The following is a 19,110-nucleotide window of genomic DNA, read 5'->3' as shown; positions in this document are numbered from 1 at the left end:
TTATACACTGTACATATTAAGACTGTATATTTTGGGTGTAAGAATGGTTGTAAAGAAATACATATTTAAGTCGTATACTGGTGGAGGCTGGTAAAATAACAGACTCTTCACAGGGATTGTTTATCACAGGAGAGTTCAGCTCTATATAAATGCAAGGCAGAAAATTACAATGGACATTATGAAAATGGAGAAGATGAGTAGGAGGCATAATGTGTGTTTAATATACTGGAACAATTTGCTGCTTACTGGAAAAGAAGGATTAACTACAAAACACTCTATGGGCCTGACTTTATTATCACAAGTCAAAAATGTTGTTTTAGAGAAGAGATTATTTCTTATTTGCCTATTTTGTTTTCTGTACCTTTCCTAACACATATTTTAAATTTTGTGAATATTTGATTGATGCTGAATGTCAGTATAAAATAAACTTACAAAGAGAAATGAGTTTCAGCACATTGCTGGGGTTTCCAAGCTTACTTTGGAGACATTGAACCTAGCCTTGTTTCCCACAGGTTGCTGGGACCAACCCTTTTTTCTGTCCCTGCAATTTGCAGACGACAATTTGGAACCTGTTCTTGATTCTGAAGCTGCTTCGAACACGTCAGAACTTGCAAAAGTGTAGAAGAGGTTTGAAGGGAATGAGCACTGAAAGCAGAGAAGTAAAGGCACGACACGACCCTTTATCTAAAGTTAGGATCTGACTCAGCTGAGGGTATCGATCGGGACGCGGCCGTTTTGCAGAAAATAGTTGGAAGGAGGATGGAGGATGGAGCGGACAGCTGCCAGTCAAACAGCTGCAGGACGGTCATTTTATCTGACAAAGCCTGAGCGTTGTTTGAGCTCCGTATCGATCAGCTGACAAGCGTCATTACAGCAGAGCCATTCACATTCTGTAGAGCAGAGCTGCAGCTCCGCCTCTGTCTGCTCCTGTCTGACCTGACCACACTACGGTCACAGATTGTATCATACAATATATGGATATATTGCCCAAAATAATTGAATTACTGTGTTTCCTGCCCGTACATAAGACACATATGTTTTTTTCCCCTCTTTCCTCTGTGTGTCTCTCTGAATAACCGTTCACGTCAACATCTGTCACGCAAGAGTTCATTTATCTCTGAATCAATGTTAATGACTACCAGGTTCATCAGTCATCTCCTCTCTTCTCGCCCTTTTTCGTCCTCTAGCCTGTTTGTGTCCCTCCTCTTTCACCTTCATCCTTCATCCCCCTCATCGGGAGCGTGAGACGAAGGGGAGGACCCGCATGAGCATTCTCCAACAGGCAGGAAACAGCAGGAAGCAGAGGACAGACGCCGCACCTCATATGTATGAAGAACACGCACACAAACATACACACACACAGTCGCAGGTGCTTGTTTGTGTGTAACAATCGGCTTGGGGTGCAGAGACACAACTTCTGCTTTATATAACCTTAGTGTCGGGCTGTCAGACAAATTGGAAACCATCTGGAGGCTCCCCTGCAGCTGAGACGCACACTAACACACACCTTGTGACAGTGGGAATCTATTGCAGGTTTCACCATGAAAAGCAGGTGGCCGGAGAGATACTCCACGTCTCCCAAAAAGAAGAAGAAGAAGAGAACACCCTCCTTCAGTTCCTGTAATTGCCAACCCTGACACACTCTGTCAACTATTTAAGCTGCAGTTTTAGTGATTTGCAGGCAAATGAAGGTGCGCAGGCAAACATTTGCTGCTCAGCTGCCGCATTTCACAGAGGCAGAGAGACACATAATTACTTCCTCTGCAGAACATCTCACTGCTCGTTCGCTCACCTCTCTTTGCTTCTGATTTGCTTTTGTTTCCTTCAATCAGCTCCTGTCCTCTCTTTTCTCTGTCCCCTCCTTTACCCTGTAATGCGGTCAGTGGAACAATCCCACTGTGTTTCCTCTCTGCTGCTTTCAGGCTGCTGTCAGAAACATTAGAGGAGCTCGACAAAAGGAGGCAATATCTGTGCCCCTGACCCATATCACAGCAGAATTAAACATCCCTCACCGTCTGATTCAGTGACTTTTTCTTTCTCTACTTATCCATAACAAAGCCGTTTGCAGATGTGAACTCCAGATCTAGTGCTGCTTTGGGGACGACTCATAATAAATGGAACTGCAGGTTTGAGGGACAAATCAAATGTGAAACCGAGGTTGGTTGTTTGGTCCCATATGTACACCGCTATTCTCCAAAGTACCCAGCATGCATTGCTACCGTTCACTCATGGTCACCAGTGTTAAAGCATTTAAAAGACTGAAAGAACAGGACAAGCTGTTACATGCACACAAGCTGTTTTCAGACACTGACTCTAAAAAAAATTTGGTCCCGACATTTTCTGTAGTTTGTTTTTCCACATTAAAAAAAGGCAGCAGGAGATGTGGTCAGATGTGGTCATATCCAGAAAACCCAGAAGAGGGGCGGCACCTGGGTGGAGCAGGCAGAGACGGGACGGGTATAAATTAAACTGCAGAAATATTATTTTTGTCTCCGTCTACGAGATTTTTGAATAACTTTTACATTTTCCAGGCATTTCACGAAGGGAGCTGGAATGAAAAGATCTTGCAAATATACAGACACTTCTCACATATTCTCCCCCGAAGAAATATAGATCAAAGGCCCCAAAGTTCAGCTGGTATCTGAGAGCAGAGACACTCACACGTCTGGTGTTCAGCTAATCTCTGACTATGAGGCCCAGAAGCGTGAACTGCAGCTTTGACCTTTGGCACTGACATTCTCTAAATGAAGGGCCGCTCTCTCTGGAGCTGCCTCGCGTTGACTGAAGGTGTCAATTACGTTGCTCTGGATTTCCTTGACGCGTTTAGACATCGCTGAATGGGCGACTCAACATATATAGAGTATGATGCATACACTCGTGCAGAATCACACACTCACAGGCACTCAAGAGGTCAAGCACTGCAGGAACAAAGAACTGGTAAATGGGCATGTAAATTATAGATGGGAGAGAGAGATGTGGTTATAGAGCCGAGCAGGAATGTCTTGAGGGTGTTATGCAAACGCGCGTTTGAAAGGATAAAACAGCGCTTGTTACAAATAAAGAAGCGTTACAGATAAACATAAATGGAGCGCCGCCCTATCCTGTACAGATCGTAAATCCAAATAAGAGCCCGCCCCTGTAGCGGCCAATTCTATCCCCTGTATTGTAATTGTGGTGATTTGGAGCATGTTTACTATCTGAACACAGTTAATCTGAGTGATCACTATTTGGAAGCAGAACCAAATCTATCCAACGCCGTTTAGGGACCAAATTACAAAGCACGCGCTATTAAAATTCAACCGAGAGCGTTCCATAAACTTCCTGACACCTTTCTGTGACTTCAGCAGAACGCTTAGCGAACATTCGAGCTTTAATGCACGAGACTGACTCAATCCGCCGAGCTGCTTTTTCACTCCTTTGCAGAAGAGAAGCCTGAACGCTATCAGGCAGGTTTGGAGTTTGGAGTTTGGAGGAGGGCCGTTCAGAAGAACCCGAGCCGACTCCCCTTCATGACTCTTATCTCTTCAAGCACATTTGCTAAAGCCGTCATTTAAATCGATTTTGAAGACGACTGCATTTTAAGGAATAAGATACAAAGTCTTCTTCTCTTGGCTTTTCCCCTGTGGCTCGTGGACGGCTGCGCTGTGATATCGTAAAACAATTTGGGTTTTAACTTCCACTGTGTTATGGTCTAAAACCTTTGCGGCTACAGCTTGTGTGTGGCAAAGTACATACTGTGTATTGTGTACGGTGTATTAGTAGTGTGTTAGGCTTTGAATCTTACAGCCAAATCTCTCAGTGATATAGTTTATTCTGCACAAGCAGTTCAGAATTCAGTTGCACTGTGATATAACACCAGAAAACACACTTTATGAGGAACACGCGTCCCATTCCTCTCAACACAGCCTCAGTTGTTTGTGGAGACGCCTCGGAAACATTCCTTTGGCTTTGTTCTGACCTGGTTTTAACATCCGTCCTGAGAAAGGTCATCAGAAGAGGACGGTGATACGTGCGTGTTCACACCTGACATTCAAATGCTTCCTGGATCTCCTGTGACCAAATATGATCAGATCTCATTTCCCTGTTCTGTATGCAAATAAACCCTTACTTGCTAAAATCAAATCAAAATATGGAAACTAAGAAGAGTAGAAGTAACTTGCATCCCAGAGTGACTCGATCTCAGGATGAGTTCAGGCCTGTACTTAGCACTGACCACTTATTAAGACTGGATAACAAAAGATGGATACCAGGTCTTTGACAGTGTAGTCCTTGTTGACATGATTGCATCAAGTCATTTCTGCTGTTTTGTTTTGAGCCACACAACCGTATCGCAAAGTTCTACAGGATCCAGATCTGACGACTAGGAAAAGTAATTGTAAAAGTGCTGAACTCATCGACAGCCTCATGAAAACCAATTTGAGACGACTTTTACTTTTGCGACATGGTGCATTATCCTGCTGGAAGTAGCCATTAGAAAGTAGTAAACTGTGGCCATACAGCCCTGCACATGTTCAGCAACAATACTCGGATAGACTGTGGCATTTAAATCTCGATTGATTGGTATTAAGGGGCCGAAAGTGAGCCAAGAAAACGTTCCCTTCGCCATTACACCATCAGCAGCAGCAGCAGCCTGGACTGTTTACAAGAGGCAGGTTGGACCCATGGATTCATGCTGCTTATGCCAAATTCTGACTCTGCCATCTGCGTGCCTCAGCAGAAAAACAGACCCGGTCACCAACTGTCCAGTATTAGTGAGTCCGTGTCCTCAGGCTGAATCCACACGACTACATTTTAGCATTAACACCCATCACTGCTGCTGTGTTTATGCCAGCTGTCCACAGCACTCTCAGGCGGCGTAGTACTAGTAGTATGTGTACAGGCAAAAACTGATATTTAAATATGGCTTTGGTATCCTGATTTGTTCTGGTAAATCATGACTTAACTTAGAATGGTAAATGCAAACGCTTGCTGCCATAGTAACACTTCCCCCTCATTGTCCATCCAAGAAAAGAAATCCCTGCTCCTACTCTGCACCATCGCTGTTTCTCATTTGTAGTATTTCCTGTAACTGAGCAACCAACTGCAGAGAAGACGATCTGCTTCCTCTTCACACCAGCACACACATGCCCGGTGTGTGGAAATGGTCACGTTTTCTCAGGTATGTTAGAATGGATTTGAAATCTTATCGATGCAGTTAAAACACTTGTGTAGCCTCAGATGTGTGATCTTGGCTGACAGAGGAGAACACGATCTCCTACTTCCAGAGCCCATTCGTCTCAAGGTTCCGACGCGTTGCACACTTAGATTCTTTATCTCCTCACAAATTGGCTATCAGAGTTACTGGAGCTCCAACCAGTCTGGCCTAAAGTGGGAAAATCCCATAGATCAGCTCCAACCAGTCTGTGGGCACCAACAGTCACGGCACGGTCAAACTCAGTGAGCTGTCTCCACACTCTGACGTTTGGTGTGACCTCCTGACCTGTAATAACAGCTCAGTGAGTACGTGTCCAATGAGACGGACAAAAATTGACGTGAATATTCAAATTCAGGGCCCTACTGGGTGCCGTTTCCTGATTAAAGCCAAACAACACTGCTCTTAGACAAGAATCAGTAACACTACAGTTTATTCTAACTCATCTTAATTCACTCCACACACACACACACAACAGCTTCTCAGGGACTTCCTTTATAGCCCTGTGTAATGATCCTCTCCAGCAGGCGGAGAGGTAAAAGCTTTTATTATCAAAATACTAACAACCAGATCGGATCCATCTCATTAATCTGTATCTGTGTGTGTGTGTGAATCTGTTTGCTCCTCAGCGGCGTTGGGCCTCTTAAAATATCTCACATTCCACCGAGCCTCAACATGCGATGAACATTTAATTACCGCAGACGGCGAGCGCCCGCAGCCCCAATCTGCAGCACTTCAGGTAGTTTCACAGATAACGAAGCCTCGGGCCGAATACGACTTCAAGGTAGGCAGCCTGTCAGTGTGAGTGGCAAGTGGGGGGGGGGTGTAAACCTGGTGGACTGAGGCTGAGGATGGAGGGGCGTGCCTCGAGGCCAAACCATGACTGGTAAATCTTTGGTGTTAAAAGAGGCTTTTTAACTTAAAAAAAAAAGCAGAGAGGAAACATCCAGCTATTGTTAAAGAGAGATCAGACCACGGTGTTTACGACTGCTGATGAGAAATTAAAATCTGTCTTCCTGTAGAAAGCAAACAACCAAGGATAAGCAATGGTTTTCCGAATAACAGGCCTTTAACCCAATTATCCCTTCCAGGCATGAATTAGCATCTTTGTGATTCACCTCAGCAGATATTCAGATCAGAGCTGCAAACATTCGAACACAGACCGGGGCACAGATCCGGTCGTCGTAGTAATGACGGCAGTTTATCTGTATTTCTGGACTCATTAATAATCCCCCATTGGACTGCTTGCAGGAACCAAACAGGAGCTTGTCATTGCACCACACAGTCGGAGCTAAAGGGTTCCGCGCGTCCTGCAGATTCAGAAATTATCCCCGGGTCCAGAATTAACCGTACTTAACCATAAAATCCAGACGCTGTCGGGGGAAATAAGAATTAAAGCGTGAGATTGTCTCACTGGTTCACTGCTGCATGTACCAATACTAATGATCTCTGGCAGCGGTCCAGGTCTCGTGCGCTGCTGCTGGATATCGGTCTCATTTTAATCTCAGCGTGAAAACTATCACGGAAAATGCAGCGATGGCACGAGGAGGAAGTGGAAATGCATGAGGTGCTCACTTTATATTTGAAGTTATGGCCTCTCACTGCTGGAAACCTTAATGGAGAAACATCCATCTCATATTCAAGCTCCTAATTTAGATTTTGTGTTATTACTTGAAAAGGTTTCAGAAAACACATCACTTTCCTCAGACTGTCCGTTGCTGCAGCTCCTCTCTTCAGCCTCGGTCTCAAATACTTGGTTTTATCTTTAACTGGCCCTGTTAGCCAATTTTGCATTAATAGCATTATGCAAATTGGCATTGTGATGTCATAATGATGCAGAAGTATCGTCCAGACTACAAACGAGTGTTTTCCATGGAGGAGAGGAGCTCTTTGCTGCAACCTTTTGGCTTTTTAACTTTGCACCTTTTAACTTTGCAGAACTTTTGACGTGCACAAAACACCTTTACAACACACTAGAGGAAAGGTGACGTTAAAGAAGTATTGTCTTCCTCCTTTATTAAAAATGTCCCTGTAGTAGCTAGGTGCTGGACCGAGGCTACTGAAAAGTTTATAAACGATTAAACCTGTCAACAGATCTCTTTAATATTTAATATTTTAGCAAACACATTTACCTGCATCCAGATATTTTTTCCCTGTTTCATCCCTAATCTCTTTGTCGTTATGGAGAGGGGGGGCGGGGGGGGGCGTCGTGTGCGGCGGCTAATCAGTGGGGGAGCAAAGAACCGAGCACAAAGATGATTATCATGATGCACACTGCAATGGTTGCATTCCTGATGAGCTCCGCCACACAAACACAAACACACACACACACACACACACACACACACACACACACACACACACACACACACTAACACACACACACAAACAATAAACCACACTGCTGTTTAGTTAGAGGGTGGGTAAGTGTGTTTAGGCAGGAACATCACATTAATATACAGCCCAGAGCGGTGAGAAGAAGGAAGGAAGGAAGGAAGGAAACAAGTGAGCGAGAAAGGAGAGAAAGACTCACTCCTGCCTCGTCCTCCCGGCTGTCGCTGGTGTCCTCACTCTTGTGGTGGCCAGCTGAGGAGCGAGTGTCCCTCTTGCGGCTGGCGTCCGTCCCCTCCGTCTGTCTCTCTCCATCTGGGCCAAGAAGGAAACAGAGACACTGATAAGAAAGCCGGCACGCACCATCATCTTCACCATTGTCACCGTCGTCATCATCATTTCAATCATCATCATTAATAAGGTTACTGTCACTCTGATCTCTGTCAATTGCATCAGCAGCAATAAATACAATAATGAATATATCTTCATGGTCAACAATGATTTTCCAGCGATCACTCACTCTCCCTCCGATTGAATTTCTCTACTTTAATCAAACCGAGGACAAAGTTTCCGCAGAAAAAGGGAGATTGGGCGCAAGGGAAAAATGAAACTAGAAAAAGTGAAAGGAGACGAGACAGAAGAAGAAAAACCTGCAGGTGGGAAAAGTGAAGTGAGCGGAGTGAAAATAGAAAAAGAAAAGCGGAGGGGGGAGATTGAGAAATAGAGAGAGAGACATAAGGAATAGCTTTTTTCTTGCAGTGAAGTGGGATGCTGTCATGCCACAGATGGATTATGGGACTTTTGCTGCGCAGTGATGACAGTTGCCGAGGCCGGGAGAGAACAACCCGGAATCTAAATCCACTCGTTACAAGTGTGTGTGCATCTGTGTTGCTGTGTGTGTTTGTGCTTGTCTGTCACAGAGCGTATGGTCAAAACTGCCATTTCTACTTGCTGCTAGCAAAACACACACACACACACACACACACACACACACACACACACACACACACACACACACACACACACACACACACACACACACACACACACACACACACACACACACACACACACACACACACACACACACACACACACACACACACACACACACACACACACACACACAGTCCTGAATGGTCAGACATGAGCACAATTCACCACAGAGCAGTAACAGGATATTCAACACTTTATGAGGCCGAGGTTATTTGGAGTTACAAGGACTGAACACTTCTCATAAAGCTTCCCTACGAGGGGTTCCTGCCTCCGAGGGCAGTTCATATATAAAGAGAGCGAATCCATATCCGATTCAATCCAATTTTTTGTAAATTTCTATTACACTGCCTTCGATCCCATTTGGCTGACATGGTTCATGAACGCACAACAATGCCGCAGCTGAGATGAGGCCGCGGTAAAAAGTGGCGTCTGTGCCATTGACTGCCCTATAAAACAGGAGGGGGAGGGGGAGGGGGAGGGAGGAGGGCGGGCGGGCACGCTGTGGTGTCCCGAATGCATTACGCCGAAAGTGGTTCATTACTGTCTGGTGAGCAGAGGTGGCTGGAGTGTGCGCACGTGCACGCAGCCGCACACTCGAGGCCACGTGCACACGCCCACGCACACACACACGAGGGGATGGATTGTGATTAAAAGACAGAATGGGCAGAACGGGTGGCTATAAAGCATAATGAGTACTAATGGTTTTCCAATATGTCCCCTTAACAATGAGGGTGAGTGGGCTGAATTAGATGGGGGGGCTCTGGGGTAAGTGGTGTGAGTGTGTGTGTGTGTGTGTGTGTGCGTGCATATGTTGTGTGTCATTGAGACGAGAACAGGCAGATAGGTGTATGTGTTCACTTATCATTCATGTGCAGACACAGAGAGAGAGAGGGAGAGAGAGAGACAGAGAGAGAGAGAGAGAGAGAGAGAGAGAGAGAGAGAGAGAGAGAGAGAGAGAGAGAGAGAGAGAGAGAGAGAGAGAGAGAGAGAGAGAGAGAGAGGCGACGGCGGAAACACTGTGAAAATCAATCAAAGCCGAAAACACACAAAATGAAAACAAAATGTAGCGGAAGAGAGAGGTTTCTCCTCCCGTCCACGAGTCGCTCTGCCTCTCATGAAAGTTTCTCCGGGAAACATAATCTGCGTAGATGATTTGTTTTCCTCATTTGTTTGGAAATCATCCCACTCGTCTCCCTCTACTCACTTTGCAATTTCCCTGATTCCCCACAACTGTAATGAAAATGGTCTTTGATCTGAAAATTCATCTCCCTTTTGCAGAATAAATGAAACGGATCACGTTCACAACGCACTCCGCTTCCAACGGCCTCTTTCTCTGATTGTCCATCTTCACATCAACTGTTTACAGACATGCAATGAACCACGGACATTCTCCTGAAGGGAATCTGGAGGGACGGTGTGTGAGAAGGCAAATGTTCGGGTCAGTTGCTCCAAGAGTTTTCTGGCACTTCCCCTGCCAGACCTCAGGTAAAACCTCTGGAGAATATAGCAGGATTATGTCTGGAGATCTCACAGCATCTGTAACACATGAGAGACGCAAGTCCAGATGTATTCCTGAACATTTCTGCGGGAGGGGGCGTTGTATGTGAGAACGCAAATGTCCAAGTCAGTTGCTCAGCACATTTTTCAGAACTTCTCCAGCATGCGTCCTTCAAAATGTCTGGAAAATGTCATGTTTTAGAGCAGTACACCTCGAACTCTCCAAAGACTGGGTCAACTCAATAAAATGAAATTCGAGAGCTTTTGCTGATGAGGGTCAAAGCCGGGATAATGTGCAGGAAACACAGACACGTGATTTCCACATCAGCATTAATGTCCCGTCCTGCCTCCTGCATGTTCTCTGGGCCACCCTTGGCCTGAGTATTTTCCTGCTGCTGTGTTCCTCACATGAACGGCAGAGTTCGTGTCTGAGACGGCTCTAGTGTTGCATGTTTCCTAACTCAGGGCAAAGTGCAGTGGAGAGAGGTCACTGCAGCTCAACAGAAAAGAGACGTGGACTAAAAACATCATTCCGGACAAAGGAAGGCCAGGAAGCTTTGGGCTGAGCTGCAGGAGCCGTGCTGCGAGAAGCCGTCGGCCCGACTTGACACGGACAGTGTGAGCTCGGCCTCTGGGGTCTGTGAAAGCACCAGAGGATCAAAGTGTGAACACCAGAGAGTCGCTGTGCTGAACTTTCCTTCCATTGTTCAGCCCAGAATAGCAGAACCTCTGAGTTTTGATCTCAAGCTGTTGCAAAAAACTGCCTTCGTCAAAGGCTCAGAATGAAGATTTCAGCAGCGTTTCTTCGTTAAAATATCTCTGAATCTTCAGGATGTGCTCGTATTTTAATTCCATAAACAAAGAACATCTGACAGTGTAAATAGACGATGATAAATTATCTAAAAATGGAAAATAAAGACTAAATTCCCTCCTTGCATTTTATTTATCCTGAGCTTCACTGTGCTGTGTATTTCCGTCCTTCCCTCTGAGTACGCACCGCATGAGTCACTGCATGAGTCAACTGGCAGCACATCTCCATTTAACCATTTATTTGAGGCTGTTAGGAGCAGGCGATGCACCTGGGAGCGAGGTGAGACTCCTCTCTGCCTGCCCTCATTACAGGAAGTGATCACCTTAACTATGAATGAACAAGGCAGAACACAGAAACCTCATCAGTCCCACTCGGAAATGAGAAGAGGGAAAGTTTACAAGCAGGAAACGGAGCCGAAGGATCAACCAACACTCAAATGGCGGAAATAACCTGTGAAATAAGGTCCTTCAAGGTTTCCAAAACACAGAGAATCTATATGAATCTCAGCCTGATGCCAGTGTGCAGTGATTTGCATGCCAAAGGAAAACTGAAGCAGTAGAGATGGCAAATCCTCTCCTTTCCATAATATCCTCAAAAAAAGATTAACAGCATTAGAGCCAGACAAAGAAAATCACCTATGGAAACATCAGCCAGATGCTGCAGATCAACCTTCAGAAGGAAAAACCTCGGCAAAGAATTCACTTTCAAATCACTTCTCTTCCCTTTCACGTCCCTCAAGCGTCGTCTTTTGAAGTCGGAGGAAAATCTTTTTTTTCTGCTGAGCTTCTTTCCCGTTATGTTCTTTAACGCTAAAAGGCGTCTCTGCACTCGATGTATGCAGAGGACTGCGTCTGCTATTCAAACCATAGGAGCTGCATTTAAAATCAGGGGCGCTCATTTCACAGAGTCTATTTGTGCGGATAAGTGTTTGAACATTTTTGAAAACGACAGTTACTGCTAATATATTCTCCTAATAAATGCTGTAACCATCCCAAAGGAGAAATATAATGAGAAATGCATGGCGCTTGTAGTTTGTGTGTGTGTGCAAACATATCCTCCAGCACTCTTAAAATATATATTGGTGTGTGTGTGTGTGTGTGTGTGTCTCCTGACTCAATGTACACATCAAGTGTGACGTACGTGTCGCTTGTCAGAGAGGAAGTTGTGGCGCAGCGTTGGAGATGACTCATAAATAATGGAAGCAGAGGGTTTTGATGGACAAATGAAATGCTACCACGGTATCAAGAGGTTGGTTGTTTTATCCCACGCTGGGACTTTTATTCTCCGAAGTACCCAGCATGCATAGCTATCATTCACTCATGGTTCACCAGCACTAAAAAAAAAGAGCTGAAAGAACAGGAACAGCATTTACACACACACACACACGAGCACAGAAAACCCTTTCAGACATGAACGCTGCTTTTCATCCTCGTACGAAGAAACGCAGCAGGAGATTCTCTGGGTCAGAAGGAAAATGTCTGGAACATTCAGGTGAGGGGGGGCGCCTGGGCAGAGGATTCAAGAGGCAGGGCATGACGTATGAATTCACGTGTTACATTAACACATATAACATAACAGTATATTGCATATTGCACATCCCCATTTCTGTCCTGCTTTGCATTTTACTTTTTATTTAACTTTTTACATCTTGTATATATCTGTTTTGCATTTTACTCTGTATTTAACTTTTATGTCTTGTATATATATTTGTTTTATATACAGTTACTTCTTTCTTATGTGAAGTACTTATTGTGTCTTTATGTTAAATGTATGCACCTTTTCACCAAAGAAAATTCCAGGTAGGTGTAAACCGACTTGGCAATAAATCCTTTCTGATTCTGATTCTGTATCGCAGAAAAACTCCTTTTCTCTCGTTGTCTTTCCATGTTGACATCGTTGTCTTCTGTGTGTGTGGTACCTTTTTTTTGTCCTGACATATTTGTGTTCTTCTGAATCATCATCAACACGTTCACTCAATCACTGGGAGTTTTCTCACCATTGTGACTCTAGGGAGGTGGGAGGAATAGTTCCAGAAAAGGGACATTTTCCCTCTCTCACACAGCCCCTCGTGAAAAAAAAAACTCAGGAGAATGTCCGGACGTCAGAGCGCGTTCGAGAAGCAGCTACAGAATAACGCCACAGCGGGCGCCAGGTGAGCTGCAGCGTGACGGGAGTCCGTCCTCGGGACTGTGATGGCACTCCCTCCCGCCGCCATGCCGCCGCTAATGAAGCAATGAAGAGCAGACTGGCAGGTTAATGGGAGCCAATTGACTACGAGCCCCGCCACCAGCAGAGCGGCGGGAGGAATACTAATCATTCAGGAGCCTCCTCTCTGATGTTCTGTCTAAACTCTGAATATCTCACAGTCCAAAAGCAGCAGCAGTGTGTTTACTGTGCAGATAAGACGGCGGCGATACAACTCGTGTAACCTCTAGAGGACGCAGATACCAAGTGGCTTTTTGGAGCGTTTCTGTAGATTAAGACTGTGCTGGAGTTTATCAAAAGCCATAACAAACATATCCTCATCTTATCCGAGGTTGATGTGGGTGGTAGATAAAAAAAAACTGAGATTAGGGGAAAAACTTTCTTCAAGATTCCTCGACTTTTGAGTAGAGAGAGTAACACGTTCACCTTGCCTTGTTGCCCTTTTAAAAAACTAATGATATTCTAAACTCGAAAGCTTTCGGCGAACAGCAGCTGTCAGAGCTCTCATCTCCGCTGTATATGCATGCGGTTGTGTATGTGTGTGTGTGTGTGTGTGTGTTTCCAGCAAGTTTGTGCGTTTATGCATACAATACATACGCGTGTGCATGCTGCGTGTCTCTGTCTTGTTTCATCTTTCGAACAAGACTGACAACAACTGCTGGGTTTCGCTGCGAGGCGCCTCTGTAAGTTAAGTGATAGACAGAATGGTGATACGGCAGAATGCTAATCACAGGAATCAAAGACGCGGAGAACGACGCGGCGGCTACGAGAGAAATGCAACAGAGGGCAGAGAGAAGAGGAGGAGGAGAGACAACTGAACATAAGGGTAGAGAGAACTGAGGAGACCAAGTAGGACAAGTTAACACCTGTGACAAAGCCCAGTCATCACGTATTAACTAGAAATGTCTGTTTGGGAGCTGATGTGTGATGGTCCCGTGAGGTGAACAGTGGGAAAGGAAGGCACATCCTCAGATACAGCAGCTCACTGTGGCAGCAGAGCAACGTTCAGAGTGGTTCTATACGTGGCCTCTGAGCGACAGTCAAGTTAATACTAATGCAACACAAATCAGGAACAGATGCATTAAAGATCTGCTTTACAAATACAAAACTAAATATACAGTAGGAGTGTCAGTTAATCAATTCCATTTGCCAGGAATCAACCGAATCTTCTAAAGCGTGAACTCAGAGACATTTAATTGAAAAATTACAAGAAACCGAGATAATCAGCTAATTTCTTCACATTTTAAAAACTGGAAAAACCTCTGACACTTTTGAAAGGTTACATTTTCCCATTAATGTCGTTATTAAATGTTTTATAATTACTTTTATATTGTTTGACAAATCAATTAACAGAATGTATATTTGGATGTGATTTGCTGTGGCTTCATAAACTAACTAATTAACATAATTATTAAAGTAACATGTAGGAGTAACAGAGGGTTTATATATAATTAACTTTGCATTGTGGGGTTATTAGTGTAGATTTATAGCCATCCTACGATTTATATCAATTTAAGATTAAATCCATTAAACAAAGGGTGAAAGGAAGTGAAGGAATCCGAGTTCTTTTTAAAGCTTCTATAAATAAGCAAGTAAATTAGACTCAGATATATCATAAAGATGCTGGAAACTAAAGTTTGCCAGATGGGTCCATGGTCACCAAATAACATGTTGGACTTACAGCAGATTTTTTTCTTACCACCAAACCTCACATCTCCCCAAAATAGCCTCTAATGCACTGAGGCCTGGAGACTGTGTGGGTTACCATGGCCACTGTTATGTTTCCTTTAAATAGTTTTAAAGTATAAAGATGTTAGTTCTGACAGAGGAAGCCATGTGAACGGTCCACGATGCTTTCGTAGACTCGGGCATTTAAATGAAGCTCAACCATCTTGTATCAAGGGGTCACGCAGCTGGTTCCTCCGACCAAAGACTAGATGTCTCGTTCGACGGAGCCGGACGTCACCACATGGCGGCCATCTTGCCAGAGGTTGCTCACTCACCCATAACATAGTGTTGGTAGTGGTAAATAACCATAACTTGCACTTATGCAGTGTCATAACTACATCTCTGACGTTGATAACAAACCAGACCGTTTCAAAACGGATGAAAATTGAGCAAGTTATGGTTATTTACCACTACCAACACAATGTTATGGGTGAGCGAGCTGCCCCGTAGCAAGATGGCCGCCATGTGGTGACGTCCGGCTCCGTTGGCCGGCAACGCAGATGAGACATCTAGTCTTTATATATATATCTATGCCTCCGACACCAGGCGGGACAGCGTTTACCTCAGATTCCCACAAAGCTGTGAGAAGAACCACTATTCAAATCCACGTTTGTTGGCCCGATGACGCAGATCCACCATCTGTGACCACTGCAGCCTCAGAGTATTTTTCGGAGCTGGAACAACTGGGGCACAGTGTTGTGTTCTGCTGTCACAGCTCCCAGGTGTGATGAGCCCTTCAGCAAACCACTGTTGCATCGCGCTCTCGTACTTGTGGCCTCGCTGTTAGCTCCAGGTCGGCCACCCCCCCCTGACCTTTCTCACCACCAGGGCGCCGGTGCTTGCGATTCTGCAGCTGATTGCACTTTTCTTTCTCCTTCTTTCTCCCTCTCTCTCTTTTTTATAGCACCGAAAATCCCCGCAGGCCAGCTGTTTCTGAGACGCTGGAAAAACACACGTCAATCAAGTGGCTCCGCTTGTGCGTCACGCCCGTTTCCCACGTGTGGTTTTAACAGCAAATTAACCTCTGGACCTCGTCGCCATGGCGTCGGGCTGTTTTGGAGGAGCGGGCTATTTGCATCGCTGGGTGTATGTTTAACCAAATGAGTGGGGGGGGGAAACACACAAGACATTCAAAGGATGAGTGGGAACGATGGATTTGCAGCGGACGACGTGAGGCGGGAATCGAACGTTGACCCGGGAGCGAAGGAAGAACACGCCTGAGAGTCAGAGAAGGAGTGGACGAGTTTAACATGCTCCCGTTTAATTATTGACCGGGTTGATCTCCTCTGCTCGGTGAGTAAAACTACAACTCCGTGTGTGTGACGTACGCCGAGCATGAGCCGGCATGTTTGGGGAATGTTGCCAGAGAAGGAGATTAAAATTGCATAGGACGACGACACAAGAGGCTGCAGCTTTTTGAAAAAACACAAGAGTGGGAGACGGACTGAGAGAGATAAAGTGAGAGGGGGGGGGGGACAGGTTGAAAGAGTGGAGAATGCTTGAGGGTATACGGGGGAGGACATGAAGTTGGAAGTCGAGGAGGACACAGGAGCAAGAGGAGACTGCAGGAGGAGGCCGGGTGGGATGGGAGGACGGGAGGACAGGAGGATGGGAGGATGGGAGGAAGGGAGGATGGGAGAGGAGGAGGAGGTTTTAACCAGGGGGAGAGAGGCTACCGTTCCCCTGTCTGCACACAAGTGTTCACTCAGTCGCTCATTAGTCAGTCAGCCATTCAAAGATTCACTCATTTCCTCTCTCTACCCCCCCCCTCACCGCGATGCATTTTCAATATACTCCACTACTTTTTTTTTTTACAAGCGGAGAGCTTATAAACTTTTACAAGCCTCATGGCTTCTCGCTCCGCAGTCAGGCTTGACATTAAAGACATGCTTGTCACAAGGCAATGGAGGAACTGTCAGACTGATGTGCTTGTATAGTTTTTTAATGGCTGCTTCAGGCCCAACGGCCGGGCACCGATGCATACACACACGCAGGGTGGCACGGTGGCAGCAGGGGGGGGGGGGCTGAAGTGTAGCAGACTTCACCGGGGCCGCGCCGGACGAATGGAGATGGCTAATTGTAGCAAATAAACTGCACTGATCTGTACCATTAGCCAGGCGGTAATGAAGCAGAGTGGAGGGCTGCTGTGACACTGATGAATAGCCGCGGCTCGGAGTGCAGCACTCCCAGGCCTTTAGTTCAGCTCCAACAACAGCCACTTCTGAGGGGAAGCCAGTGCATTAAGACAAGGGGCATAACAAGCCTTTTTGGAGATGAGATAAATAGAGACGAAGGGACTGCGACAGAGTGGAGCGAGGGGGAAGAGAGAGGGAGCGAGACGGAGGGAAAACAGAGCGAGAGAAAGTGTGCTTGTAGGCCTGTGGGTGTGTAGAGCAGAAAGAGACAGAGAGGGATTGTGGAGGTGCTTAATGTGCTGTAATATGGGTCAGGGGCAAAGAGGTCCCACTCTTCTTCTCTCTCTCTCTCTCTCTCTCTCTCTCTCTTTCTCTCTTTTCTACCCGCTCATGTAATGTTTTGCACTCCATTAATAGCTCACTAAAGCCACCACTTAGGAAAAATTCAAAAAACAACAAAACAAAATGCCTCCGACGGAGACAAACATAAAAACCGGAGCCCCAAGGCCCAGTGCACTTAAAGATTAATAGACGGCCTGAAAGAAAAATGGAATGACCTTATTGCAGAGTCAGGCTACAAACACACACAAGTACACACCGACATGCAAAGTACACACAGATACACTGTTTTGGAGCAAATTTAATAAACGCAACGTTCGAAAACACATCAGCTACAGATCTTTTAAGCCATTTCCAGTTTTAGAGATGCTAAAAACAGAGAAGTTTGGAAAACGCTGCTGGTCCCATTTTTGTTTGAAAAGGTCCGGCTACGATCACATGACCCCTTTTCGGAGAAGATGACAAGCACAATGGCCACCAGCGTGAAACACATCATGGAAAATCAATTACAAATGTTGCTGACCCTGTTTGACCCCTTTGAGAACAGCTGCAGTTTACACCCGTGTTCATGTGTAGGAGACAAGCTATTATTCGAGCAATCTGCGACAATGCCCGTGTCCGGTGGGACGAGCATGACTTCCTGACTTCCTGACTTCCTGACTTCCTGACTTCCTGACTTCCTGACTTCCTGACTTCCTGACTTCCTGACTTCCTGACTTCCTGACTTCCTGACTGGGCGTGCACGTGAGTCGTCATGTGATGTGCTTTTTCAGGGGTGTTCATTTGGAGAGGGATTAAAGCTGAGCTGAAATGCTCGTGTGGTAGGGATCGTTTCTGAAATGAAAACGCAATTTTCAATTTCACTTTACGAAAGATGAGTGTTATTGGTTTGCTACATTCAAGCCATTAATCAGTATTGTGTGGACATTGATGTAAGGAAAGTTGCCATTAAGTTTAGTCTGTAAATTTACATCCACGATCAACAGAAGATGAAAGTAAGGAAGTGCCTATATTGCTTTTCCCAAGACCCTCTGGGCTCTATCGAAGTTTCTAAAATACATTATCTGCTCTTGAGGGTTTGACACTCATCGTTTTATCACGACTGGCAGCTCAACATACATTTCAAGCAATGTGCATGAAATGTCCAAAGGAATCACCATGCAGCCAGTGAAGGGATTCTGCTCCTCTGATACCCTTTTGCCCTCTACCCTCGACTGAGCCTGGAATAAATACTTTCGGAGGCTGGTTAGCTGGAGACTCAGGTCATTCTGGACAAAAGCTTTTATAAGTCTGTCAATCACCGGCCTTGTTGGTATTTGTTCGTGGGCTGTGGAGCAAAGAAGTCTGTTCCCTCCGTGACCTGCCGGCCCACTCGGCCCGCACCGCCTCGGCCCCTGAGAAGGTCAGACTCCTCCTCCTGCTGCTGCTTAGCGCCTGTGTGCTCTCCGCTGCCCGTCTGGAGGCCTGTGAGGTCGGCTGCCGCCCGACACAGGGTTCCCATGGAGACACGGGCGTAAAAAGGGAAACATTTATATCATGTTCTCCTGTCGGGGGCCTCCACCAACCAGTCGAGGTGTGAGTCTTCAATAGAAAAGACATAAAGTGTGTTTGCATAACCTTCCGGTGGAATTGTAATGTTGACCTCTGACCTTTTAGATCTAAAATGTCATCACTTAAGCCGATTTGACATTTAGTGAGAACGTTTGTCATAATTAGCATATTAATTCTTGAGTTATGGCCAAAAACGTGTTGTGTGACCCGTGACCACCAGAATCAGTTCATCCTGGAGTTTGATGAACTTCCCTGAAGGCGTTCTTGATATATCACGTTCACAACAATGGGAAGAACTGATGAACGGATTGGGTGGATAAATAAAA

General features: G+C 45.5%; 1 protein-coding gene across 1 annotated transcript in view; it reads right to left on the bottom strand.

Annotated features, from left to right (window-relative positions):
* The window catches only part of b4galnt4a (beta-1,4-N-acetyl-galactosaminyl transferase 4a), a 143,351-nt gene that overhangs the window by 88,079 nt on the left and 36,162 nt on the right, over window positions 1-19,110 (bottom strand). The window contains exon 2 of the mRNA XM_061076911.1: window positions 7,725-7,837. Within this exon, the coding sequence (XP_060932894.1) occupies window positions 7,725-7,837 (113 nt within the window). The remainder of the gene's footprint in view (window positions 1-7,724; window positions 7,838-19,110) is intronic.

Source organism: Limanda limanda, chromosome 8 (assembly GCF_963576545.1).
Source record: "Limanda limanda chromosome 8, fLimLim1.1, whole genome shotgun sequence".
Lineage (NCBI taxonomy): Eukaryota > Metazoa > Chordata > Actinopteri > Pleuronectiformes > Pleuronectidae > Limanda > Limanda limanda.
The sequence above is the reverse complement of the archived record's forward strand: the minus strand, read 5'-3'. Positions and strand labels throughout refer to the sequence as shown.